The following is a 27,361-nucleotide window of genomic DNA, read 5'->3' as shown; positions in this document are numbered from 1 at the left end:
TTCTCTAATGTCATAGCTTTAGATAAGATAAGATGAGATAAGATAAGATAAGATAAGATAAGATAAGATAAGATAAGATAAGATAAGATAAGATAAGATAAGATGAGATAAGATAAGATGAGGTGAGGTAAGATATGACAACGGGGCCTCTACTGGGACTATGAAATATCACCAACACGAGTTTGAACACAATAACATCACAACAGCATGACTGGTCCTGGAGCAACATTAATTATGATGTTGTAGGAGCAACACCAACAGAGCAATATCAGATCTGTCACGATGTTATTGTCTTTCTAAGACTGTGACCAAGATGTTTTATTACATTTCTGTGTGTGGAGTTTCTGCCTGTACCTCTCCTACACACCTGTGTACACTACACCATCAGTTTCATTCGTTTTATTATTATTCAGAATGATGAAAACCTCAATGTACTGCACAGTTTTGTTCATTCCTGAGACTTTGTGTGAGAAAAATATGGCAAAAGAGAATAATTAGTCATATATACAGTCATAATCATTTCCTTGTTGTGACCCATTACCTTTCCTGCCAGGTACAACATGTGTGTGTCAGCATCATAGAAGGGAAACAACAGTCCTGAGAGGCCGTCTATGTCCTCCTCCACAATTGGCATGGACAAATCCTCCTGGGAAGAGCAACACACACAGGGAATTAACACACATACACACACACACACACCAGCTCCACCCACTCGGGCATTACAGACATGAGCCATATGGCGCTGTCGTCTAACCTGATCCCAGAGAGCGATCTGCCGGGTGTTCCAGCGAGAAACCCCCGTGGTGAGCAGTCGCTTCATGTTGCCCAGGAACACCACTCGGTTCACACGGTGGTTCTTACAGCTGGCCTGCTGGTGAAACAAAGACAGTGAGTTACTATTTTTGTGACTTATTAAACAAAGAAAGGATGTGACAGCTTTGACTGAGCTCATTCTTTGTCAGCTGGGGGTTAAAGATTAATGCACAGGACCAGTTAAAATTTTCATAGTTATCATTTGAGCAGGCGACAACCCGGATGGTTCAGGCTCCATAATGGGATCCTGTGAATGTTTCAATGGCATGAAGTAAGATTTTAATAATTCCATCCAATCTACAAGCTTTGCAAACCACCAAACATATTTTTAAAGACAAACCAAAGCTCTGTTGGAATCTTCTGAAGTTTAATTCTATTTCAGGTATAAAACATGTTCATGATTGTTCTCTTCCTCCTGCTGTCAGGCTCTGATCACCTCCACTCGGTGCAGCAGGGGTTCAAGCACACTAGTCTAATCAGAGACCATTTCATGGTGGTCGGGCAGCAAAGACCATCAAGGCCAGACGTTAATGAAGTGGGTGAAACATGGTTGGAACCAGCTGTAGCATTTTTTAGTTCTATTTAACAGCGGTGGATATTTTTAAAACTATCAAGTTAACTACAGGCTGTAGCTTTGATTTCATTGATTAAAATGTTTGCTTTAAAAATAGAACTTAAATTTCTCCACAGAAAGAGACGATAAGTCCGGATGTTAGACAACACGTGATGGTCATGTGCGTCATTCTGAACCCACTCTATTGGTTTCAGGCTTTTCAAGTTTTTGGGACATGACTGCTGGATTTTCTCCCGTTCAGCCAAAAGAACATTTGTGTTCGGGTTCTGATGTTGGCCGATAAGGCCTGGCTCGCTGTCGATGATCCAGTTTATCCCGAATGTATGATGGAGCTGAGGTCAAGGCTCAGTGCAGGCGAGTTCTTCCACACCAAACTTGCAAAAAAATGGACCTGACTTTGTCACATTGCAGAAGGACTGTGCCTTCCTCAAATCTTAACTGCTTAAAATATCATTGTATGCTGTTGCATTAACATTTATAGACAACAAAGAAATTAATGTAAATAGGGAGGATCAGCGACAGACCAGACGGCTACACAGCCTTGAAAGTATCTCAGTACATACGTAGGACCGGTAAGTGTCCTGAGAACAGAATGTTTCCGTGCCCACACAGTTTCCTCAGTTGCATCAGTTTCACAGTAAAGGTCGTCTGAACATAAAGCTCTCATGGCCTCTTTGTACATGCACACTCACATAAAACCACCCCCCTCCTCCCCCTCACCTGCAGGACCGACCCGGAGCGCGGCTCGATCACACGCAGCTTCTTGTCTTTGCAGCTGGTGGCCAGCAGGCTGCCGTCTGTGTTGAAGGTCATGCTGAGGATGACGTCAGTGTGGCAGTCGATCATTTTCACCGGCTCGCCGATCTCCAGGTTCCAGATCAGAATCTGATACAGTCAGGGGAGGATCGTTGGGGTGGAGGTGTTAGATGTGCTTGAATTAGTGGTCTTGTTATGTTGTGGGCCTGTGAATGGAATCTGACTTTGTTTTTTTTAACTAACACCTCAGACAGTAACCTCTGCTGATGTCCACAGTGAAAGAACAACAGCACACTGAGTTTAAATGTCTCAACTTGGTTCTTTGGAAATCGCTAATCTCAATATTCAGGCCTTTTGATGGCAATTCAATAAACAGGGCTGCAATCAGTTACTATGTTTTCATTGATTGATCTGTCAGTGTTTTCTAGTCCACATTTTGTCTAAAGAAAATCAAGTAATTCATGCAATCCAACACAACAGCATCTCATTAAAAGTATCTCCTGAAATGAACGAAAAACATAAAGAGACGATATCTAAAAGTCTTTCAGTATCTAAGAGGGAATATTTGGCAGAACTGAGTTGATCCCTGCTTGTTGTGTTTGTGGTTACTGATGTGGTACCTTGTAGTCGTAGCCAGCGCTGAAGAGGATGCCGCTGCTGGTGGGGTGCCACTCGATCAGACCCACCCGTCTGCTGTGCCCGTACAGCTCCAGCACCGCCTCCGTCATGTTGCGCCTCAGACCGCCCTCTGGGATCTCCCATACTCGCACCTGCCACGTTCACACACACAGAAAAACAAAGGTGAACACGCAGTTTCTCATTGTAAAGCAGACACGCACAACATGACAAACTAGCTAGCTATTATGGACAAGAAAAGAAAGGGTTTTAATTTTAGCTTCGCTTAGTCAGAGGCATCAAACGTGCCATGGAGGAGGGGATATACTGTTTACCCATTAATACATGGTCCAGGAAGTTTGAAGTTAACAGGCTAACATCCACCTTAGCTACTTAAATAGGCTAACATTGCTATTAGCTTCTGCAACAGGCTAAAATCAGTGTTGACTTCTCTAACAGGTTAACGCTGATATTAGCTCAGTGGTAGCATCTCTAACAGGCTAGCATTTGTGATAGCTTCTCACAGGGCAACACTGATGTTAGCTTCCCTGCTGGAAACCAGTCACCAGCAATACCAGCACATGTTGTGTTTTGGTGCTGGTCTATGCTGGTTTTTCCAGCATGGTTCTCCAACAAGCTAACATCAATGTTAGCTTTTCCAACAGGCCAAGATCTACATAAGCTTCTCCAACAGGCTAACATCGATATTAGCTTCTTCAACAGGCTAGCATCAGTATTAGTTTAGGGGGTCATGGTTTGGCACGACAGTCCTAATTTTTCAGTATTTATCCATATCTTCTTTGTCATTGTGTTAGCCTACAGACCTAACAAAAGTGGTTAATTGAATTTAAGACATCAGTGCCATTCTAGCCTATGAGATTCTTAAATAAGGATGTTTCTGTAATATCTGGAATGCTAAATGTCTTCGTAACCTGATCTTAAATAAGACTTTAGGCCTTGAGGTTTTGAATTGCTTTTGTCAGATGCCACTTCATATATTTCATAGCTCTTTAATATGAGCTCCAAAACGACAATCGGTTTGACACAGCTAGAGATCCCACTGACCAAAAATAGCACACAGTATCAATGCAGCCCATTGCATTAGGATTAATCTGGATTACAGCTATGGCTGGAGGCTGTGTGTGGGACCAGAGGAGATTATCCTTCAACAAGTGAAAGCACTATACAGACACACTGCTCATGGCTTGACTGTGCTCAGCAGAGTAATGTAACAGGTGCATGTCCTGGGAAAAAGGCTCATAGGTTTTTAGTGTATGTTAGGCAACATCTGGGATTAATAGTTGAAAGTGATTGATGTTTATTTATATAACTTGTCACTTATGTGGTCAGCTGCTGCAGAGAGACTCACACACATGTCCAGTTGTTGTTTTCAGGCTCATAACAACAAACCAGAGCAGCTGTGAGCCAAAATCGAATCACCAGCTTGTTCAGTACAAATTCTGAATCAATCAATAATCTCTTTGCCTTCTGGGCAGAACCTCAACCTAAATATCCAACACACCCATGATTTCACAGATACATGATGTTTTTACCTCCTCCACAATCCTGCTGAATCAACTGACTTAAAGAAAGGATGTGGTGTCACTTACGGATGTGTCCTCAGAGCACGACGCTATGATGTTTTCAAAGAAGGGATTCCACTTGATATCCAGCACATTTCCTTGGTGGCCGCACACTTTTGGGTAATGAGACTCCAGGCGGCCGGACTGAAACAGAGACAGAAGTAGATTAATTCACATTTGCAGATCCTTTTATTTAATCAGGTAAAAGCCTCATTCAGTTTAAGGTCACCTTTACAAAAGTGACCCGAAATGTCACAAATTAGAAAGGTGTGAACACAAAGTCCAGATAAAATGCAATTCCAGATAAAGAACAAGAACAAGCAAAACAAAGAAGAACGTATGATGTTTAAACAGGTATTTCTTTCTGAAATGATTTTGGTTAAATGTGCAGTCACATTAAAAAAGAGTACTTTTATCGTTATCTAAAGTCTGAAAGGAGGTAATCCGTTACCTGTATTCGTGTATTATGATATAACTGAACAAAACTATTCTGAGCTTTTAACTGATGCGAACGTGAAGACCAATATAACAGAATAACAGTGAAACCACATCAGTGAGATGACTCAACAGAACCAAGCGGGCCTGCAGACTGTACCGGATGTCCGAGGCAGCCGCCGTGTTGTTGCAGTAACCCACAGAGTCCACAGAGGGGCAGTGGCTCATAGCACCAGCTGACAGGCGCCTCCTGATGTCGCTCATGATGTCATGAATGTTTGATGACACTTCAGTCCACTGACCTCTTTTTTTATTTCCTCAGAGATTTGTTTAAGAGCGTCGGGTCATTCCTTACTGAAACCCTGTGTGTGTGTGTGTGTGTGTGTGTGTGTGCGCGCGCTCGTGTGTGTGTGTGTGTGTGTGTGTGTGTGTGTGTGTTTGTGTGTGCGTGTGTGTGTGTGTGCGTGTGTATTTACATGCCATGTCCTCACTGAACCCTGAAGATTCGCTCCAGATGCACGATGAAGCCGTAACAAACTCTGCTTAGTATAATAAAATATGTATGACTTCCAGTAAGGTCTTGAAACCTGAAAGAGAGATAACAGCCGGACGCCGAAGTTTTTGTTTAGTTTCTTATGTGTTTGATTGAATTCATGGATTATAAAGGCTCATCCAGGGAAAGGTGTGCAAATGATAGTCTCTAAATGCTGTAGTGTGGGGCATCAGTTTACGTTGCATACTTGTCCCTATACAAATAAACATTAAATAAATAGAATAAAGGTGTTTCAAACTGCAGGAAGCAAATCAGTGAAATACAATCACCTGGCCATGGTAAGTCTTAATATTAAGATAATTCTCTGCAAGTCTGTGAATGTTAGCATGCTACTGATAGCTGGCATATAAGACTGCTGGCACATAGATGACACAAAGTACGTTTCAAAGTCGAAACAACAATTCATAACAATGTAATCTAAACAACATACATACTAGATGAAGTATATCATATAGACCCATTGGTTAGCGTATACGCTGTCCGGTGTGCAACGATATCAAAACTTTCCTTTACGCAGAAAATTATGCTTTGGGTAATATATGATTATTTAATTTACAATTAAAGCAACATTATGAAGAAATTGTCATTGTATGGGATTTGGCGCCCCCCACAGTTTCTGAGTGGTACACCACTATGGTAAATACAAATCCCAGGACTGTGACAGTTTGTCAGATGTGACGTAGCTGCTAACTACAAATAAACTCATGACGTCATAACAGTGTTGAGTCTTAGAAACTCTCACTGGAGTTACACAGAGCAGAAACCAGAGTCACAGTTCACCCTGTTACAAGACACTGAACCATCAACATGTCTCTGAAGATGTTATTTTATGGAAAAAAGTGATATAATGTTGCTTTAAGATCTCTATTTCAATGTTGTTTTAGACAGTAAGTTTATTGTTTTCCTGTACATTTGGCTGCTGTGTCTGAAAACCACATTTGAGGGATAATTAAAAAAAAACCCAACATATTGATATTGGAATATTAAGCCCTCAAACCGAGTGACAATCAGATTCAGGTACATGAAACATATGACTAAAAAGAAAGCAGATCAAAAAATCATTTGAATGTCTGCATAAAGGCAGCAAGCAGGAAGTCCGCCCACAGAAAGATTCCATCTAACACAGATCCAAAGACACTAAAGGCTTTGCTAACAAGATATGAGACACGTCATCAAAACCAACAGACTGCAGTCTCTGCCAAAACATGACAGTGAAGCGAAGTGGGACATCAATTCAGTCAATGCAAGAGGAAAAGAAAAGGGGGGACAGCATGACGGGGCAGGGAAGACAGACTCAGACACTTCATATGAGTAGACGATGAAGCTCTCTGACATCTCCTTGAACTACCAACTCTGCCCCTCAGCTTCACACCACACCTGCATGGAAACTCAAATCTTCACACGTTTGTGTACGCATGAAAACTTTCGGGACGGGCTACAGGTTAGGATGACGCATTAGCTCTTTCTATAATTGTTACAGTGATTCGGAGTTTTAACATGGCCTCAAAACGTTAATAACATGAGGGACTCCCAGTTCAGGTGGAACTAATTACCTGCAAAGAAATAATGTCTGCTGGGAGCCGCAGGGTTCAGAGGGTCCACGAGGGATCAAGAGGAAATCACGACGAGCTGTGTTCAGGGCTTCATACATGTGGTGCCACATCTCTGTCCGCCACAGTCAAGAGTAAACATTCAAATGAAAAAGAAAATGACGTGTGATAATATTCATCGGGATGATTGGCAGGAAACAGACACAGAGCTACTCTGAGTTTGGCCTTGTTGTCTTTCTGCAGCTCATTTCCTGAAGCTGTGGCTCAGCTGAGGGATCGTTGTGACGCAGATGTGCAGGACAGGTGCCAACAGCTTCAGGTCAGAGGCACCACGCTGTGATCACTACCCACTCTCAGTGATCTGTAGTCCCAATAAATGTCCATTAACAAGGATTCTGCTCGATGGTTAACGACAGACCATCATATTCTCACAGCAGCCTTTCAGGAGATCAAAGATTTGAAAGTATAATTTGACTCCGTGGGCGAGAGCGTGCAATCTACTACTACTACTTACCGGGCAGGAGGAAATTAAAGACTAAAATAAGAAATACAGAAATAAATTAGCTTTCTTAGGGTTGTTTGTTGTTTGATTACGTTCATTTCACTGGGGGGCTGTAATATGAGCATTGCGCACAGCGTGTTGGATATTCCCTTTTATGTACATGCCATTAAACACGTACACGGTACATTACTTTACATAGATGTTACTCACAGTATATGACATTTTATAATAATTCCTGCTGTTGGACTGAAAACAAAACCGAAACCAGCAGTTAAAGTGTAGTAAGATTATTAGGGCTGCAACTCAACTTGTCATTAATGATTGATCTGATATTTGTTTTCTAGAATTATAAATTAGCAGAAAATAGTGAAGCCCATCAAAATATTATGGAGCATCAATAGAAATCAACAAATCAAATTGTTTCTGACCAAAAATGTTATTTTCTGTCAGATAAGACAAAGAACAGCAGGAACGTCTCAAATGTCAGAAGCAGAAACATAAAGTCACTCTGCATGTTATCTTGTAAAATGACGTTAATACTAATCATCAGAATATTTGGTGATTATTGTTTTATTATTTCATTTGGAAAAAATACACAGTAATAGCAGTAAACATATAGTTTTATTAGCAGTGACTGAAGCACCACACCCGCTGCACCCTCGGTCTTTGTCTGAGGTGATGACGAGGTGTTTGTGACCTTGTGTGTCACGTTCTGGACCGGTCTGTGTGCCAGGTGGTGCCAGCGGCAGTCCCTCCGCTCGCTCGTGGCGTTGTCTGGGGAAACCATATGGCCGTCTCGCCGGCTGTCATTGTAATATGTCTGCCATGCTCACACCTTGCCATTAGCCGGACCCACCGTGGATCAGCTCGTATTTGAAATGGAGGAGGACAAGCTCATTATAAACGCACACATGTAGAAGGAAAACTTAAAGGAGATTCTTGATATCTTTCAGTGATTCTCTGTGATTCTCTAACAGTTCAATGGTCCAACATTTGTTCTGAGTGATCTCATGATGACACCTGATAACCTGCTGTTGATTCTGGTTAAAGTGTGACATCACTGTGTATACCCACACATCTTTCTTATTAACATTTAACTCCGTTAATTGATTTAGTGGTTTGATATATCAACACATGTACTTTATATGTATGCCATCACATTTCTGTGTGTTTGGAGCTGTTTATATAAAAGAGACACCATAACTATCTTATACAAAGGATGGCGTTAGCTTTCTGATTTGTTGTTTGACTTGAGTAGAGCATGAAACAGCAGCCATCATCAGTGCTGCTGCTGCTGAATATGATAAATGCCATTTATGAACTCATCAGCTCAGCAGAAACCAGAGGAAATGCTTGAGTGCAATACTCTGACAGGGAGGAAATCGATCCGGTTATGGTGTGTGGACCGGGTCGTGGATGGAGTCCTTACACAGCATGAAAAGAACCACACATGAGATCCAGTTCAACAGTTACTTACTGTAGACCAGTAGAGAGACACTGCAGGGACCCCCTACTATATATATATTGTTTTAAATTCTGTTGCATATTAAACTGGGTCTACAGTAACATGTCATGTGTAAACAAGTCAGCAGCTGCAGCAGCATGACGAATGTTGGGCATGTTGGCCAGTTTCTCTTGTGGTTTCTGAGATGGTGGATTTGTAAGTATCTCCTGCTCGATAAGTTACAAACATTGTGGCTCACAGGATGGTGTTGCACAGCTGTTTAGTGTATTGTTAGGTGATTGCACAAGCGACCACTGACAGCCTGTCATCACTGTTGTGTAAAATGAAAATGAATCTTTGCTCATGATGTGTTGGAATCGTGTCCATATGTATTTTCAGTCAAATACATTTTTTTCTAATATAAGAACTTTCATTAAATGTAATGAAAAGACAATTAGCTTGTGAAGCTCAAAACGAGAAGACTTTTAGAAGGGAAGAGCGCTTTATCTTAACTGAATACAGACCTCAACTTTTGGCTGTAACTTAACTTTCAACTCTATTTTTTTCCATGGAGGGCGACTGGTTTTTCAGGCATTGTACGATACATGAAAGATCTCAGATGTGCGGCACAGTGAGTCACCTCTGAGTTTACCTGCAGCCTCACGGTCAGTCAGTGCAAGCAGACAAAATGAAAAACACCTTTCTTATGAAAGATCATATAAAGTTATGTTGTGACAGTGAGCACGACAGTTAGTTTGTGACTTTGGATCAAAGATGATAACACCAATAGGGGTGGGAATCACAGAGTGACTCACAATACGTTGCACATGATAACTATGGTATCGTGATTACAATACATCATGTACAGGAACGTGCACAGAGTCTGAGCTTAGTGCCTCTTCAGCTCACAATCACTGGAAAACAGTGTCGTGAATCAACTATTCAGTCTCATATCTGGTACATTTAAAGCACCTGCATGTTTTTCATATAAATATTTGGCGCCAGTGTATTGATGTTGTATCCCAGGAGGAAGCAACAGAATATATTCCTGTATCGATATTTTGTCTATACTAACAATGTAATCCTCTGAATAGCGGAGCGTACACACACATATACAGTCTGTCCGTCTCCATGACTGGACGCCACAGCTCATGATGATGTAAAGTAACATGTATCTGAGGTTTCCCTGCTGCAGTCAGACAGCAGAACTGCTCAGCCTGCTGGATACTTCTTCTGCCCACTAACAGCTTGACTCAACTCGGCTTGACAGCCAAGAGCTTTTCAAGTACTTTGGCAGAGTCTTTTAAAGAGGCAGAGCACTTTAAGGTTTCTCAGACGCACTGCTCTACAAAGTGGCTGAGATGTAGACTACACAGTAGCCTTGTGGAAAAATACCTGCTGTCCATCATACAGATACATAAAGAAACAATCAATAACCAGCAGCGACACGATGCTTCATGCCATACAGTATTTATATAGTATTCTACTTTCTCCATATCTGACCTCGTATCACCACCTCACATAACATGTAAGCAAACAGTTAAATGCAGTTCCTGGAAAATTGACTTTCTACTTAAGCCTCAAACGATTCATCACTTTACTATCTGCATACAACCTCTAAAATGTGCGACTTTAAGGCTTATCTTCTATATTAGATACAGTTGTGTAATGAATAATCCGGTAAAGCTGCATTGATTTGCTGAACGTGAAGAGAATTCTCAGGAAGAATTAACACGTCGCCTTTTCTCAGAAGAAGACAAAGAAATTCACACTCTCCATTGCAACAGTGCTCCTTTGTCTTGTTTATGGGCAATACCAGTTTACCTTCATGTGATCCTTTCCTCAGTTCTACCCTCTTACAACTTTGGCTTTAACTCCTGGCTTGAAGATTTACGCCTGGCATGCTCCGAGCAGCAGGGAGTGGCTGAGCTGAATCTACACAAGAACTGTTTCCAAACTTCAGATCTTAATCTGATTAATCTGTAGCAAGAAATGAATGGCTTTAACCCTAAATAAAATATACAGTAAACTCCTTACTGACTCCTGACGGGCCAGATGGTTTAAACAGAATCATCTGAGAAGTCGTTCTTGGAAAGAGTTTGGCAAAAAGCGCAATCAGATTCAAAAAATCCTTGGCTGATAATTCAATGAACCATCTGTCTGTTAGAGGCTACCTTCAACCGGTCCGATCAACACAATAAATGATGTAGCGATACAGATATGACTGACACTACAGCAGCATCTAAGCTAACGTCTTCAAAAGCTGCCATTGTCACTTCTCTCCCTGTCGTCACACCTTAATTGCACCTTCAGCTGCTGTAATAATTAAAACACAGTAAAACATCACAAATCTCCCCCGACACCCTGAGAACCCATTCTTTATGCACCGCGCAGTGACAAACAGCAGATGACGAGTATAAGAGTTACCTGGGTCAAAGGTATAACAATGAAAGAACCCCCGCCGGCGCTCTCCGTGACGACCGCCACAAACTTGGAGTTGACGGCACAGAAGTGGTTGTCATGGACGTTCTTGGTGATGGGGATACCGTCGAAGCAGTGCTCCCTGTTGGCCACCTTTCCGTACACATTTCGAAACTTGGAGCTTCGGTAGGTCGGACGCCATGACATCTGTGGAAGAAACAAATAGATATATGCAAGTTTAACAGAACATCATGACAGATTAACTTAAGCTTCCTTATCAGGGATGCAACTGACAATTATTTATTCTCAGCAGCTGTGTTTACATTTAATTGTCAAGCAAAGGGTTCTTTTGACATGTTGCAAGAAAATAAAAGAATTAGTAAATATGAGTTAGCCGCGTTTCAGTCATTCAGCTTGGCTCCACAAAGCTTTGATTAATCTGGTAATGGGAATATCCAGAGAACACACTGGCAGCGGATGCAGATTTTTTTCTTATCATTTTGTTTTAGTCCCTCAGAGCGAAAGCAGCTGATCAGTCATGTGAGTTTAATGTTCACAAAGTCAGAACTTACCATTGTTTCCATTGCACATATTACGCTTTAACTCTTCAAAATCCACCACAAGGAAATGCAAAAACTTCGGTCTTCTGTGGTTTCAACCTTTTCTAATGCACTACTTCAAAATGAGCATATAAATGAGTTAATGGAAAATAGCCTGATGTATTGATGGTATTGTCTGACAAACAGCCCCAAACTGTAAGACACTCATTCGTACGCACTCCTTTAAAACATGTACAGTGTATACAGAACAACAGCTCTGACCTGGATTTTCCATCTATTAAATGACTTTAACTTGCATCATTTAAACTTTCGCTATGCTTAGTTGTTCCATCTGGTGGTCTCGCGCAATGTAAATCAAGAGGTGGTTCTGACATTGTGTGGAGGCAGAACAGGAGGACAAATGCCAAGTTGTTACTCTGGTATCATTAAAAAAAACAGTGTGAGAGAGAATAATCTTTGTCCTGTAAGTGTCTGAAACATGATGCTCACTGAGAGTCAGCGACGCCTCACGTCAGTTTCTCAGCTACCAAACCCACAGTTGCAGGGTGGGCTGTCCCATCTGTGCAGACATGATAACACTCACACGTGCGGTTGTGGGAAAACCTCCAATTCGGTCATGGGTGTGAGACTCTGGAGGGTGAAAACTGGGTGAAAATGGTTCTGACACTATTTTATGTTTCCTTAGAGCCTGTGATTAATGTGTCAGGACGTTTCTTCTCCGAAATAACTTCATCACAAAAAATACAGACACATAAACAAAATAATCAATCTCTGTCATACTCAAATGATTAGAGTGTGTCCTGCTGTTTGTCACTATATTTTGGTTCACATACATCTTGTACAGCAGAGAAGCAGCCTTTGTTTCGCAGCCACCACACACAACAAAAGACAAGTGGTTACGTCCCACTCAAGACGCTCCTTTTGTCTGTCTCTCCACCACAAGAACGCATTGAAGGAGCTCTCGATTTTTTGGCATGAGCTGGCTCCGCCTAAGGACTTAAAAATTGACCCAGACACAGGAAGTAGACGTGAAATGCCCTTTGTCCCGCAAGGAGAGAAATATTTTGCTAATGAATACAGCTTCATTTTGAGATGTTATCTAAAACTGGATCTATAAATTCAGAGTATAAATTCCAGAGATGGACCATATCACTGTGTCACAACAGGAACTGAGGGCAGGGGATTTATGACTGCGCTCAGATCAGTAGCAGCAATGCCGGATGACATCAGGCAATCCTCTATTCAGCATTGTTCTAGGGATGTGGAGGGGAACTGATGGGAGTGGTGTACACATGCAAATAGAAACATCCTCAGACCGCGCTGCTGCCATTGTCTTCCCTCGTCCCTTTCCGTCTCAAAACAGACGACTGGAGAAACGGCATCCAGTTGGCTACAATGGTGTCACTTCGCCCACAATTCAGCACCAGAATGTGGCCACAGTGACCCTGCAGCGGTACAGAACCACTGCTATATACATCAATACACTATGAGCAAAGGCGGTTTGTGGTGTTTTGAATTTTAAATATGGTGATGGAACTATTACTGGATTATTTAAGTTGTCAATTGAGAATTTTCTGCTGCTCTGGAGGAATTCTGGGCTTTAAACTTTACTTTAGTTCGTTGTTACTCTTTCAGCTTAAAGGATTAGTTCAACCAAATAATTAAATTTAAGTCAATGTCTACTCACCCCCATGCAGAGATGTTATTTACACCCTTGAGGCTCCCTCAACTTTGAGCACCCACTACAGACTGGGTGCAAGCTAATGCTTTTAGCTCAGGACCAGCTATTGACGTGAATTTCATTTTTGGGTGAACCATGACTAAACATTTTCACCTGCACCTGATATTCAGTAGGTCACATTATAAAATATTTAACACCAACTGGGTGCTTAGACCATGAAATGTGTTCCCGTTGACAATAATGATTTGTTAAGAAATTAAATTAAAATGTATTAATTCACTGAACCTAAATGAAACAATAACTGCAACCAGTGTAAAAACTAGTCTGAGATTTAACATACAAATATAAATTTAAAAACGTGAGCAGTAAAGAGATGTCTATTAGTAATACAGCTGTTTCTGTGTTTAGTTGTGGTTTATTCATCCTCAGGCAAGAACACACGGAGACAAAGACATGATGGCTCCTGCTTCACAGGTGCATGCTGGTCCTATAATGTTGACCTATATAAAGGTCAAATTCTTACAAAACTAAAAACAAGCAAAAAACAAACAAATCGAAATAAGGAAAATATATATATAATTTTTAGAAATTAAAAATCTCCAAGGAAAATTGGTAATTGGTTCCAACTCAAGCAGCTCCAACATCACAATGCTGCTTACTTGATCATAAGTCAATAATAATTCAATTATTGTATAATAAACATAAAAAAATGCTGTCAAATTATCCATTCTGGAAAGCAATTTATTTCCATGTTGACACTTTAAGTACATTTTACTGAAAACACTTTCACTTAGTAAACGTTTAAAGGGAATACTTTTCACTTGTAATGGTATTTCTATGTTAAACTATTGCTCCTAAAGGATCTGAGTTTATTGTGAACATCTCTGGGTGTCAGACTGCTGCTCAGACAAAACAAGCACCATGAAAACGTTGTTCTCGGCTCTCAAGTTGTCCGTCTTTAAACATCTCAGCAACATCCCATTCATGCCCAGGTCGTCTGCTGTGAAGTCATGTTAGTACGAGCGGCATAATGGCAGCTTGTTAAAGAATTAATGCAGAACAGCGGAACAGCAGAGCAGCAGAGCGGCCTGAGGGACGATTAGGAGGAGAAGGAACGAGGAGACTCGCCTGCTTTGAGCTGTCTCTACAAGGATGCTCATTCATTGGTCACCGGGGTTCGGCACAGAGAGGATGTCTGTGTGTGTTTGTGTCTCTCCTTATCTCACGAGGGTTTGCAGCATGCACACACACACCATGAGCAGCGCCATGCACGGACAGAAAACACAGCAGCTCAGAGGAGAAACGACTTTGTAAAGATCAACAGATCACAAGACTTGTGCTTTATGAGCATGTTTCCATCCGGGGCCAATCTGTGTGACGTCTTCTTCACTTTGAAGACAGTTTTTTTGCACTTTTAAACCATATTTAGTTCTTTTTGCCAACTTGCCTTTGCCTTCCTGTTTAAAATAGTCAAATATCTGGATTTCTCACTCATGACTTATTTAAAATGCCACCTTACCTTACCAGTGTCCTTACAGTGACACTACAGTCAGTGTTTCTGCAGCCCTCTGTGTCAGACTGCAAACATCCACCCTCCTCTCTGAACGAACCACCAGGATCTCCTCTCTTCCTTCCTTCCTCTTCAAATCCAAGCAGGCAGCCTGTGTCTGCTCTACCTCCTTCTCTCATGTTTTTCCTCACCCCTCCCCTTTAAACTCTTCTCCTCCTCCTCCTCCTACTGGTACTGATAGCTGGAGGGCTAGCACTCCCCCCTTCCTCCTCTTACCCTTTTCCTCTCCCATCCTGCCACTCAGTCAGTCTCTCATGCTCCGGCCCAGGCAGAGCAGCAGCGTGAGAGTAGTAGCCATTCATCCTCTTTCCTCTCCCACCCACTGCTTGTTTGGAATCACACGGCCATCCTGGCTGCCTCCCAGCACCACCAGCAGTTCCTCACCCTCCTCATCCTCCCCTCTTTTATTAATCTCTCATCTCGACCCTTCTTTACTCTAATCCCTCGCTTCACAGGTATGAAAGCTTCCCTCATTTTTGTAAAGACAGGTGGAGCCCAGAAGGAACGGCTGCGACTGTGGACCTGGTTGGCCACTGCAGCACTGCCACAGGCAAAATGTTACCATTTTCAGAAATAGCAACGCAACGAAGACTGATGCTTTTTAAGCTTTTAAAACATTTATAGACTAGGATGTGGAGGACACTTTCCCGATAAGCAGAGTTGTACAAAACACAGATGCCCTAAAACACTAAATCTACCCTCTAACTCTTCTGTGTCTGAACTTTACACAAACACAGGAGCTTCAATCAGACGTTCAAGTTCTTTTCTTGGAGTCAGTTTTCATTCTTTGGCGTCATGTAATGAGAACGTTACAACCGTTTATGGAAAAAATGAATATTCCATTCTTTGATTAGTAGTATAAAAAAGGCTGATTTTATTTTCTAGCTTAAAATGGTATAAAATTAACTTTTAATTGAAACTATAATAAAGTTTCATATGTATTTACAGTGGCGGTACAGCTTTGACATTTTGTATTTTGTTTCCCCATTTTGCGTGCTATGTTATGGTGCATTCAGACCAAACGTGTAGAAAATATTTGCGTTGCATTACTCACGTCAGTCTGATTACAGAGTTAAAATAACCGCGACCGTGCAGCACATTGATATTAAACCAAAACAAAGAGAATTCTCTTTGATCTAACTACTATTAATGGATCAGAAACATGCTGAAATAACATCATTATCCTGTCCACCATTGTTGTTCATGGTCAATGTGCGAACATCAGCAGCGTGAACATCATGATATCTGCATTAAAATGTCTGAAAAACAACAAGACCCTTGTTTTATATTTTGTTATGATGTGCGCTTACATCATCTCAAATGTCTCTAACAATTTAATTTACAGTTTTAAACTCAAATAAATCATAATTTACAATAATAAAGTGTTAAGAAGGACGTTGTGAACGTGACTGTGAATAAAAAATTACATTTAAAAAAAAAAAAAGCTCCATCTGATTGGAACAATTTGCCCGGCTCACTAAGATCCATTACCTCATTTCATTTCTTTAAAATATCTGTTTTCATTTATCTTCAAACAACGTGCTCCTGCTTCTAATCATATATGAGATCAAATGTGTGGATGCATGTCAATGTATCCTCATAGCAATACATGGGTATATGTACATTTATGTACCTTTGTATATTTACTGTATGTAACTTTGGCATTATGGGGGGGAATCAGTAGGTGTGGGAGTGTCTAGGCTTAGGAGAGCTTTTGTCTGTGCTTGTGTGAGTGTATTTGTGTTATTTGGGTTTATGTACTGTATTCTCTGTATGTTTGTGTCAAGGACCCCCTTGAAAACGAGATGGTTCATCTCAAGGGGTTTATCCTTCTAATAAACTTACATAATAAACGGAATAACGTTACCTTCTCAGTAGTAGTAGTTGTTTAACAATGAAAACAACAACTCCCATGATCCCACTCTACTTACTTCTTTTGTTTCATTTTGAATTACATATTGTTCGTTTCATCTACCTTAATGGCTGTGATTTCTTGTCCTGTTACACGCTGTCATTACTTAAACCCATTTTTTTTTAAATATAGTTTTAATAATTTAGTCACCAATAATTTATAACCAAGAAAGACTGACTGACTGGGAAATAACTGAATTGAATTGAATTGTTTACCCACATACTGCAAATCATAATCTTCCTGTGGTCTGAACTGAATCAACAAGGTTGAACCAGCACTTGAACTAGCTGAAGTTAATCTGAGTGTTTGTTCTTCATTATGAAAGAAACTCAAAGCCTCCTTAAAATGAAATTTGATTCTTTCCCCTGTAAATCTCAAAACATGTCCTCTGCATCCTGTTCAAACACATATTTAAAGATTTAATGCTGGAGCTGGAGGTTATTGTGTAAATGATAAAGCTTTAACGAATCCTCGATAAATAAATGAGTTGACTGAAAGCAAGTCAGTCGCCAGATATGCTGATTATTAATTATCAATAGCAAATTTTCAAGCAAAACATTTGCTGGTTTCAGCTTCTTTACATTTTTAAAGATTTGCTGCTTTTCTTTGTCATTCACGATAGAAACTGAAGAGTCTTTGGGTTTTGACTCAGTAACTGTGATCTGCATTTCACACAATCTGATGACATTTTATAGATTAAACGATCAATCAATGAATTAATAAAATAATCAGCAAATAAATAAATATAGAAATATAACTGTTTGTAGGCTGGTGAATGACTCCAGCTCTGAAATGACTGCCCGACGAACCCTGAAGTCTGTTTATCAGTTTCTGAAATGACCCCTGGTCAGCTCGATATACTGCAGCAGGTGTTATAGTGGAAATTGCCTCCCCTGATGATTGTGTGTGTGTTTGAAATGTGGGTGGAGCCCTGCAGCTCCTCTGTGAAGGAGGTTTACTGGCCTCTTGGTAGTGTGTGTGTGCGTGTGTGTGTGTGTGTGTGTGTGTGTGTGTGTGAAGTATACTAGTCTTTTGCCTTTATTATGTCTTGCACATGTCTGTCTGTTTCTATGCCCATGTCCATGTCTGACCATGTGTTGTCTGTTTGCACCAGTATACATTTACTGTGGTGTTCATGGCTGTGAGGCAGACAGACCACTCCAGAGAGCAGAGTGTGTTTATTGAGTGTTTTTATGTCTTGCTTCAAGGCACTGCTGCTGCTGCTGCTGCTGCTGCTGCTGCCACTGCTGCTGCTGCTGCACTGTGCACACTCAATCCTTCTCTTTCCTCCTCCGTGAGTTTTTAACTCTCTTTTAGATTTCCCCAAAGCAGCAAATCTTTTAGTCTCAGTGTCAAATATCCTTGTTAGTTTGTATCATATTTAGTTGTAGTCTACAAAATGTAGTTTAGTCTTTTTAGTCAATTTAATCTTTTAAATCATCAAATGATCTTGAACATTTCAGTCAATCTCGTCCAGGCAGTATTTATCTTGTCATTATCTGATAATAAAACACAGGTTGAATGATTAAGAATGCAGCTTTGCAGAAAGTCTCTGGTCTTTTGATGGTATCAATTTAAAGACATCTTTATTTTATTGCTGAGGCAAATAAATACATTTTGTTGGAATGTGAAGGAAGAATAAACAGCAGTTTTATGTCACCACATGCATGCAAGTATGTGTTATACGAGTGTTTATGATGCAAGGTGCAGTTTTAGACTGAACCTCCAACTCCTGGTTAACATAAGCTTACAATCTGGCTGAAACATTAGTGTTTCTTATACAATAGCCTCGTGTCACATCATGTTCACATCACCATCCCACTGTGTGAGACTCAACAAAAAAACTATGACAAGTTGTGTTAAATGATAACCGTTTTTCAATAACTACAATAAGACGATGACGAGAAAGCATCTACGTCTTTAAATACTAACTGTACAGTTGATGAGACAAAAAGCGTAACATCGTTTCTCATTTGAAAACAATGTAAGCAGTTGTTACACTGCTCAAGAACCAGCAGTAATCACTTGGCTGTCAGCCAAGTTGCCAGAATAAAATGTTGGCAATCAGTGTTTCTGCAAATAGATACCATACGTACGTGTCACAGGCTGTGTACCATGTTGACATTTGTACAGTACAATACACTAACATTGCATGTTTCTAACCTTACTTTCATATCGGCAGGTGGAGGGGATGGTGGTGGAGTTACAAACGACAAGGCTGCCAAGCGGCGGCCGCAGTTCAAGTCTGCATTTCAGCATAAGTGTGAAACACCGAGATAGTTCTGATGAAGACATTATTTATATGCCACATATCAGCCGTGTTTGTGGAGACAAAACTGGGTGCACAGCATGGTGACAAGATAATAATAGACATTATCTGAGGGAAACATTAAGTTTTAGCTTATCTGTGGTTCTGCAGAACCGATTGTCAACGATCATTTTATTGATTGTGTCGTGGCTGTACTCTTCCATCATCCCAGCTGCAGGCAAACGTCCACTCTCTACTTGAAGCATACACAGTCAGTGGCTGCATACAGACACATTATGAAACATAAAAGGCTATTCAAACGCCACTGAATCAAATCAATGGGTTAAACTATTCCAATCAAGATTTTCTCAATGTTGCTGCCAAATAAGGAAGTAGGACCGTATGAGCTCACATTCAATAGGCACAAAAGGGAAATCCACAGGACGACTGCATGTCCTGCCACTCAGACATAGAGAGGCTCTGTCAAGCCTCCATGTCATGTTCCCTCTCTTCCTCCTCTCCCTTGGCAGTGACTATGTACAGTCATTTCTGATGACTCCCCATCTGTGCGAGGATATCACAAAAAGAAAGAAATCCTACTGCATTTTTTTTAGACAAATTTTCTCTCAGCGTGAAGTGGGATCTCTAATTCTCACTCACACAGGAAGTGTCTCAGCTTGGCTGAATGTGCTGGAATATTTTCCACACTGCTATGGCAATGCCTGCAGGGACAGTTGTGGTTATAAAAGGCTTTTGTGTGCTGTGAAGATGGAGATTAATAGAGTGAAGTATTGGCATTTTACTAGCAATCAGCTGACAGTCAGCATCCTTAGGTTTAATCCTCATCAGAGCAGCGATTGACTCTAACACTGACTCATACACACAAGTCCCATTTTCTTACAAGTTTGCAATTGAAGTTTATTTCATTCCCAAATATATTGATGCCTTTTCTAAATTTTTACTTACAGCAGTTCGTACCAGGGGGTAAAATCGTAAGGACACGGTGCCATGAATAATCCAAGAAAGAATGTGTAACTCTGTCGCTAAAACAGAGCGTTCAAGACACAGTGAGAAAAGGGAAGCTGATGCAGTGCACCACAAGATTAAAGTATGTAAACCTCTTTTACTAGAACCACTGAATGAAAGTATGAACCTGAAAATTAGCATAATATGACCTCTTTAGTATTTTCAGTATAATAAAGTTAGGAATGAAGTGCTGTGGGATATACAAAATAGACCTAAAACTTTTCATTTGTAATGAAAGACAGCTGAAAGAAATTGTTACTAAAAGTTTGTATTGAGCCACAGAAGTCAGTGTCTTTACTTCAACTCTCCATGAGAAAAGTATGAAGCAAATGAAGCCCTAGAGTTGGCAGCAATGAATGACAGCTGCTGTAAGTCATCACAAAAATATGGCAGTCAATAAAGGAGAGTTTGGCACCTCATTGCAAGGTGCACTTACAAGTTTCCATTAGACCGTAAGCACACGTACAGAAATCTTGCTACACATAAACTCAGCTGAAACTGATGCATAAAGAACATTCTAGTGAAACAACAGCCATGCATGCAATATTTGTTGGCAGCATTGCATGCACACAAAAGTAAAAAAAAAAACATTGGAGCACAGCCGACACTGCAGGCGGCAGCAGCTGTGAGCAAGTGGCAAATGGAATAAAATAAAAGAGAGCAGAATAGATTTAACACACCTGCTCCAGCAGCCCAGAGTGAGTCAGTCCAGCTGGATTTTTGTCGGATTTTCCAGATGGCCAGTTAAGGAATGTTGGAAAGGTAATCTTTTATTTGAGCCTGCATCAATTTCAATCAGCTGAAAAGAGAGGTCACAGGAGCTCTTGGATCTCTCTCAGCCACATTCATCCTGCCCATTAGAGCCTATCATATCATTTCTGGAGTTTATCAAGCAATTTACAAATACACATAAATAGGCCAAAAAGGCTCAAGTGTAATACATCATGTTTAACTTAGGGTAAGTGTGCTGGGTGAGTGTGCAAAACTACAGTATACAGCTGCACCCTGTATGTTCATGCTGGTCTAATGACGTTCATGTTCACCAGAGGATGACTCTTCCTGACTTTAGTGAACTCCTCTTCCTAGTTTACTGTGAAATTTCAAAGTTAAATTTTCTACCTCTCATACAACTTTGAGAAGTGATCCACTGTCTTTTCTTCTGGTGCCGTCAGCAGGTCAAAGTTTTTCATTGATTCAGTGAGATATTTCAACATCTACATCACAGACTGTCACAACATTTTGGCATTAATGGTTGCAAAGTTAATACGATTCTTATTGTGATGACTTTGTGACCCCCTAACATTTCCTCCAGCCGGACTGAGGTTGACATTTTTATTTTTATTTTGACATACTGTATCTACAACTGAAGGATGGGTCCACCTCTGATTACCTGCTTGTGAAACTAACTTCATTCCCATCAGCCTCTGCTGTACTTCGTGTTTAGCCATGCTACATGCTAGCTTTTGGGAATTATGGACAGGGGGGAAGATTTTTCTAAAATGGGCCCTTCATCCACACCAACTCCAGCAACACACACCCACCCACCCTTAGATCTAATACCGACAGGCACAATTTCAAATAAGCTCTTGGTTATTTGTCTCATAGTGACAAAGATGGAGTTTATAACGACTGGTCCAAATTTAGTGTCACTGTACATCCGTGCCATGCTCTGTGAGCATCCTCATTTGTCATGTAAATACATATAAATGTCAGTTATATAGGTCAGTTAGTTGTTGTACTTGATTCAATTTAAGGGTCAACCACAGAGCTTTTTCATTGGCTCCCCAGGGCTTCGGGTCAGGGTCGCCTGTACCCTTTGACCCCTCCGACGACAATATGGCATGCTTACATGATTAAGCAAAATGTTGACTATGGTAAACACTGTGCCTTCTGAATGTTGGGCTGAAAGCATTGCCATTGTAAGCTTGTTAGCAATGTGATGTTAGCACTTAGCCCTAAGTTAAAATGGTGTTAACTAATGTGACACGATACAATAAGACAGGAACTGGCTCATCAAAACGCTGTCCAATAGCACTACTTCTCATGTAAAGAGTACATTAAACTTGTTATACAGTAAACACCATGAAACTCATTGAATACATCTGTGTTAATATCTAACTAACACAGTACACGACAGTAAGTTACATTAAGGATTTCTCTTTGTGCCATAAATACCGGCCCAGTGGAACAGCAGCCAGTGCTGTATGAGTTTTGGAGTGTGTGTTCATGATGATAGGGTATTACTGTGCGATAATGACAGGAGATGCACATGTTCAGCTAATAGCAGCTCTCGGGCTTTAAGCCAGCCCCATTAAGCAGCGGTAATGGTGCAAAGAGTACACAGGAAACCCAGAAACCCGGCTGAAGGGCACTTATCACAGCACAAGGACATATGGAGGAGTGGGTGTCCAGGAATCCATCCACGGCTTCAAGGAGCTTGTTGACAGCAACTATTATACATATTATGGATATATACTGTAGTTTTCCCTAATTCTGATGTGCTGAAAAATACTAGTTCCGGGTCTCATCCTTCATCCATTACTCTAGTACAGACAACATTTTACATTCAAACACAAATCAGAGACATTATTTTTTCTTATTCCACTTTAACCATCAGTCATTGAAAACCAGATAAAAGGTCTAAATTAATAATCTCCCCTGTGCTTGCCTTTCTTTTTCCCCAAGGAGTTTCTGCCTGATGCTTTTTGGAGCATAATGATTTGAGCTGGGCCTCACGCCCTGACTGACAGAGGGGGGTTGTAGACTCAATGTTGAGGAAAAGTCCAGAGGAAAGACAGAGAAACAAAGGAGGATAAGTGACTAAAGACAAACAGAGATAAAGGGAGGCGGATGCTACTTTAAAGGCAGGAGGTGAAAGCGAATCTATGATAAGTGAAAAGAGAGGAAGAAAAGGACCGAGGCGGACCAACAAAGAATGATGAAATATTTAAAGAAACAAAGAAGACATGCAGACAAAGAAGAGGAGCAGAGAAGGCTCTCAGCAGACAGAGATTAACTCCCCCTCTGTCAGACCACCTGCCTGCTCCGCAGCACAGCCACTAACACTGTCTGCAGATAAATATTGATATTTTCAGTATTTAAAACTCACAACTGTTGCAACCAAATTATTAAAATATCAACGTCCAAGAAGCATTTAAGCTTTATCCTTTTATGAGCAATATTCTGACAGCATTGCTGTTGAGATGTCATGTAGTGCATCCTTGTTCCTGTAGATAATAATCAACTGTGTTTTAGTTAGAGAAAACAGAAGATCAATAAAGAGAGATGACTTAGCGTCATTGTACAAAAATATCATCAGCTCTAAAATGAAATCCCTCTAACAGTGGTACAGGTTGCGAATGCCAAATGGAACCAAGCCCAAGATGCAGGAGCGGGAGATGCACTTTCATCAGATTAATGAAATCCATCACTGAAGCAGGAGCACAGAAAAAGGCTCTAGGAATTATTAATCAGTGAATGAGTTATGATATCAGTTCTGTTAAGATATTGCGTTCTGAAACTTCAAGGTGATTGCTGATGGAACAGAATGACTTGCAGGAGGTTGGATCATCGGTCATTTGATCCAGAGACTGCCAGGAGGCTGGTATTAAAATCATGAACAGTAGCTTGGTCTGATGCATGCTAACACTGAAGCCGAAAATATGTGCAGAAATTGTGGGAGGCTGAGCTGCTTTTTCATAAGATATTGCATGAACACATCCTCTGAAAACATGAAGAGAAAATCTGGTGTTTGTTTTCTTCTTAGTTAATAATACTTTCATCAATTTTTAAGTAAAGTTGCCAATAAATGGCCGATACAGTATCATTTTCATCAGCTTATTTAGCTTCTTGTTAATAAAAAAAAGGAAGCTGGGGAGGGGCTTGTCGCAGCAGCTACTTTTAGCAGCAGTTAGGGCCCGTGTCCAGATAGTGGTTGCTGGTGGTGATGCTGGCTGTGTGCTCAGGAATGCTGGGATTAAGCAGTGTGAGAAAAAAAACGCTGCATGTGTGTCTTGTTTCTATGACAACAATATCTTGACAGCCACCTCTCCAACATCAAGTAGTTTTAGCTGTAAGTGTATGCAGGGTCATACTGCGGATGCCTGGCCTGTCCACTCTGCTCAGCCCAGAGACACAGCTGTGAGCTGAAGGGGTTGGTGTGTTTAAAGGGGGAAGTTGAGCTGGCAGTCTACTCACCAGCACCAGCAACACAGACATGCCAGCGCACATTGATAAATGCTCACTACAGCGTGGACCACCTTCATACATCTATCGAAGCATTGTAAAAATTATGAAGGCATTGTTTTGGATACCAAAGGAATACCAACAAAATAACTTTTTGCCACTGTTGGGCCTAATACTGGCAAGTGAGAAAAACCAAAAACATATGTGGTAAAAACACTTCAGGTGAACTTTAACGGGGCCAAAAAGGGTCCTTCGCGCAAGGTAATCAATTCAAAAACTCAGCATTATACCGATGCATAATCATCCTTTGTTATGGAAGATATTTTGACAACTGGTTGAAGTGTAAATTGTAAAAATGTATGGTGGTTGAATTCCATTTAGCTACTTCAGTTTCAGGACCTGGTATTGTTCATGCCGGCTCTCTGTTTCACTGTCATGACTTATTGGGACGCTTGAATAGAAAAGAAACATGATGACTTGTGCACACCTGTGCCTTTTTACAAGTCAACATGTGTCTGCTGTGAAATAACCAAACTGGACTGATAATTAAGCATCCGAATAGGGTTAAAGCAAATACATTCTAAAAAGAAAGCATAACCACTGCCTGCAACATGAAATGGTCCAAAGCCTGGGCAGCACCTGGTTTCTCTTCTCCATTAAAACCATCAGTCAAACCATTTAATGTTTCAAATCTGGATCATCTCAAATATTTTAAAATCATCTGATCTGATTCTCATATAAAGTATTCAGTATTTCTATTGCTCAGTTTTTCACAAGTCTGGGAATCTTTTGGTTCGTCCAAACAGATGAGACACAAAGCTTTGAAGTTCGGCCCTGTAGAGACTCAATGTGCCAGGAAATCCTGCCCGTCTGTGTCATCGACCAGATGAACATCATTTCAGAATCTCTACCTCCTCAATCAATCACTGTCTGTGTTGCTCTCTCTCAATCTCTCTTTCTCTCACTCTGTCTCGCTTTGCATGATTAGATGGATGGAGAGCATGGAAGCAAACCTAGACAGAGAACTTGGCCGAGCCAAGTGCCAGACCATCTGCCTGGCCAAGGACTTCTCCATTCCAGACAGTGACCATCTGAACCTTGGCAACAACAGTTTGTGCTGCTGGAATACTGACTTTCTATCATTCATGTAATACTGCTTGGAAAGTCTAAGAGGAACGTGATAATTAATCCAAGAAGGAACAGAAGCAGAAAGATCTGACATTGTTTGACCCTATTTCCAATAGTTGTCTTGATGCTAAGAACAAATTTACACAAAGCGTACAATAGCTTGTTTGAAGGATGCATGATGATATCAGCACGTCATCGGTATCAGCTGATGATAGGCTGATAAGCAGGCACTTTTATTATGCACAATGCAAGGCGGACTATATATATGCCCAGTGACTGTATCCATTTTAAAAAGCATTGTATTTCTGCATCTACATTTGGGTCATCACGATAAAACGAGGCATAATAATATGTTAATATCACCACAAGAGAGACTTGACGGTCTCTATAATCATAAAAAGATATATGTGCATGCATCGCTATCAGCATCAGGGATTAGCCACAATCAACCATGATTCAAATAATATGCATCCCTACTTTGTTTACATTAAATTACAGTACATTATTAAGAGCTATATCTGTATATAACATAGGTCAACAAACAAAAGAGAAGAAAGTACATAAGGTTGTTAGTCTAAAGCCTTGCTGGTGGTCCCTTGCTAAGTTCCTCACATCACACAATATGAAAGTGAGGAACAAATACATAACCAATGGGACTTAAACTGTACATTTTTTGGCAGGTGGGCCAAAAACTTTTGCCTTGGAGGGCCAAAACTAAAATGTTTTGATGCATCAGCAAAACACCTGTATTGTAATAAGGGCTGTAAATTGATTCAAATGTTTAATTGATTGCCAGCCCTAGATGTATTATATTGTAACAATGCAAAATGGTCCAAGTTAATTGACAGACAAAAAAAGCACTGAAATTACCTTCATGCAACCTTGAATAAGTACATTTCATTGTTTATCTGTTTTCATTTCAAACATGGAGACTTTCAGCCGTCGGGTGGCACTACACAAAAAGTCAGGGAGTCACCATAAATTAGATTTTCTGCTTTCACAGCAAATTTCTTGCCAATCCATCCAGTAATCTGGATCTGGACCAAATTAATAGAGAGACTAACTGACTGGCAAAGGGTGCGGATGCCAGATACCAGTAGAGCAAAGCCATTACAGGGCTATTAGCCTGATACTGTTACTCAGGGCAATGAGATAACTAATATCCCTGCACAGGAACCTCAAACACGTCAATATCATGTTAGTGCACAACGTCAGTTCTCTGTAATCTCTTTATGGTTACTTGCAGTTTAATAGTCAAGTTGATTTACACTGAAGGTGGATCCATGGGGTAACTACAGGAAAAATTCAGCCTATGAGAAAAGTGACAGTATGTGCACTCCATACGTATCCGTTTATCACATGGAAAAGGTGTGACGAGGAGAAGCACAAAAGAAAAAAATGACGGGGCATAGAAAGCACAGAGCTTCTTCGAGATGCTATTAAGGTGGCTAATTCACCCAAATGAGTTTCTCCCGTTGTTGTTTTTTCAATGCAAATGGCAGATAGGCATGTCACAATCTGTTATCACAGGCAGGACATAAAGAAGGTCTCATCTGTGGGACAAACAGACTGCAGCAATTTTGGCACCTTTGCCAGCTTTAAAGTGGGGGCAGGGAAACTCCAGATGTTCCTGTTTATTCAGTGCAAAGGCTGTGTGGAAAGACTTCTAATGGGTTTTTCTACCAAAGTGAGCAGCTTAAGCCACAACTGTAGAAATAAAACTGCTGTCGATCATGAGTGGGGGTGGTGACTGTGTACTGTAGTATTGGGGACCAGGGAAAATGTCCTCACAGAGCAGGTACAAA

At 40.7% G+C, this 27,361-nt stretch overlaps 1 protein-coding gene across 6 annotated transcripts in view; it reads right to left on the bottom strand.

Moving 5' to 3' along the window:
- coro2ba (coronin, actin binding protein, 2Ba) overlaps positions 1-27,361 on the bottom strand; it is a 51,793-nt gene that overhangs the window by 7,723 nt on the left and 16,709 nt on the right. Inside the window, exons 1-8 of one of the 6 annotated variants that reach the window (XM_030413760.1) lie at positions 15,007-15,148; positions 14,616-14,703; positions 11,253-11,453; positions 4,369-4,485; positions 2,764-2,913; positions 2,108-2,272; positions 755-871; positions 542-646 (exon numbers count right to left, since the gene is read on the bottom strand). In XM_030413760.1, coding sequence (XP_030269620.1) covers positions 542-646; positions 755-871; positions 2,108-2,272; positions 2,764-2,913; positions 4,369-4,485; positions 11,253-11,453; positions 14,616-14,651 — 891 coding nt within the window. In that variant the 5' untranslated portion in view covers positions 14,652-14,703; positions 15,007-15,148. Of the gene's footprint in view, positions 1-541; positions 647-754; positions 872-2,107; positions 2,273-2,763; positions 2,914-4,368; positions 4,486-11,252; positions 11,454-14,615; positions 14,704-15,006; positions 15,388-27,361 lie in introns of those variants that run through there. The other 5 variants (XM_030413761.1, XM_030413759.1, XM_030413758.1 and 2 more) reach the window with 5 other exon arrangements.

The sequence above is a fragment of the Sparus aurata genome, chromosome 4 (assembly GCF_900880675.1).
Source record: "Sparus aurata chromosome 4, fSpaAur1.1, whole genome shotgun sequence".
Taxonomy (NCBI): Eukaryota; Metazoa; Chordata; class Actinopteri; order Spariformes; family Sparidae; genus Sparus; species Sparus aurata.
This window is presented reverse-complemented; position numbering and strand designations above follow the sequence as displayed.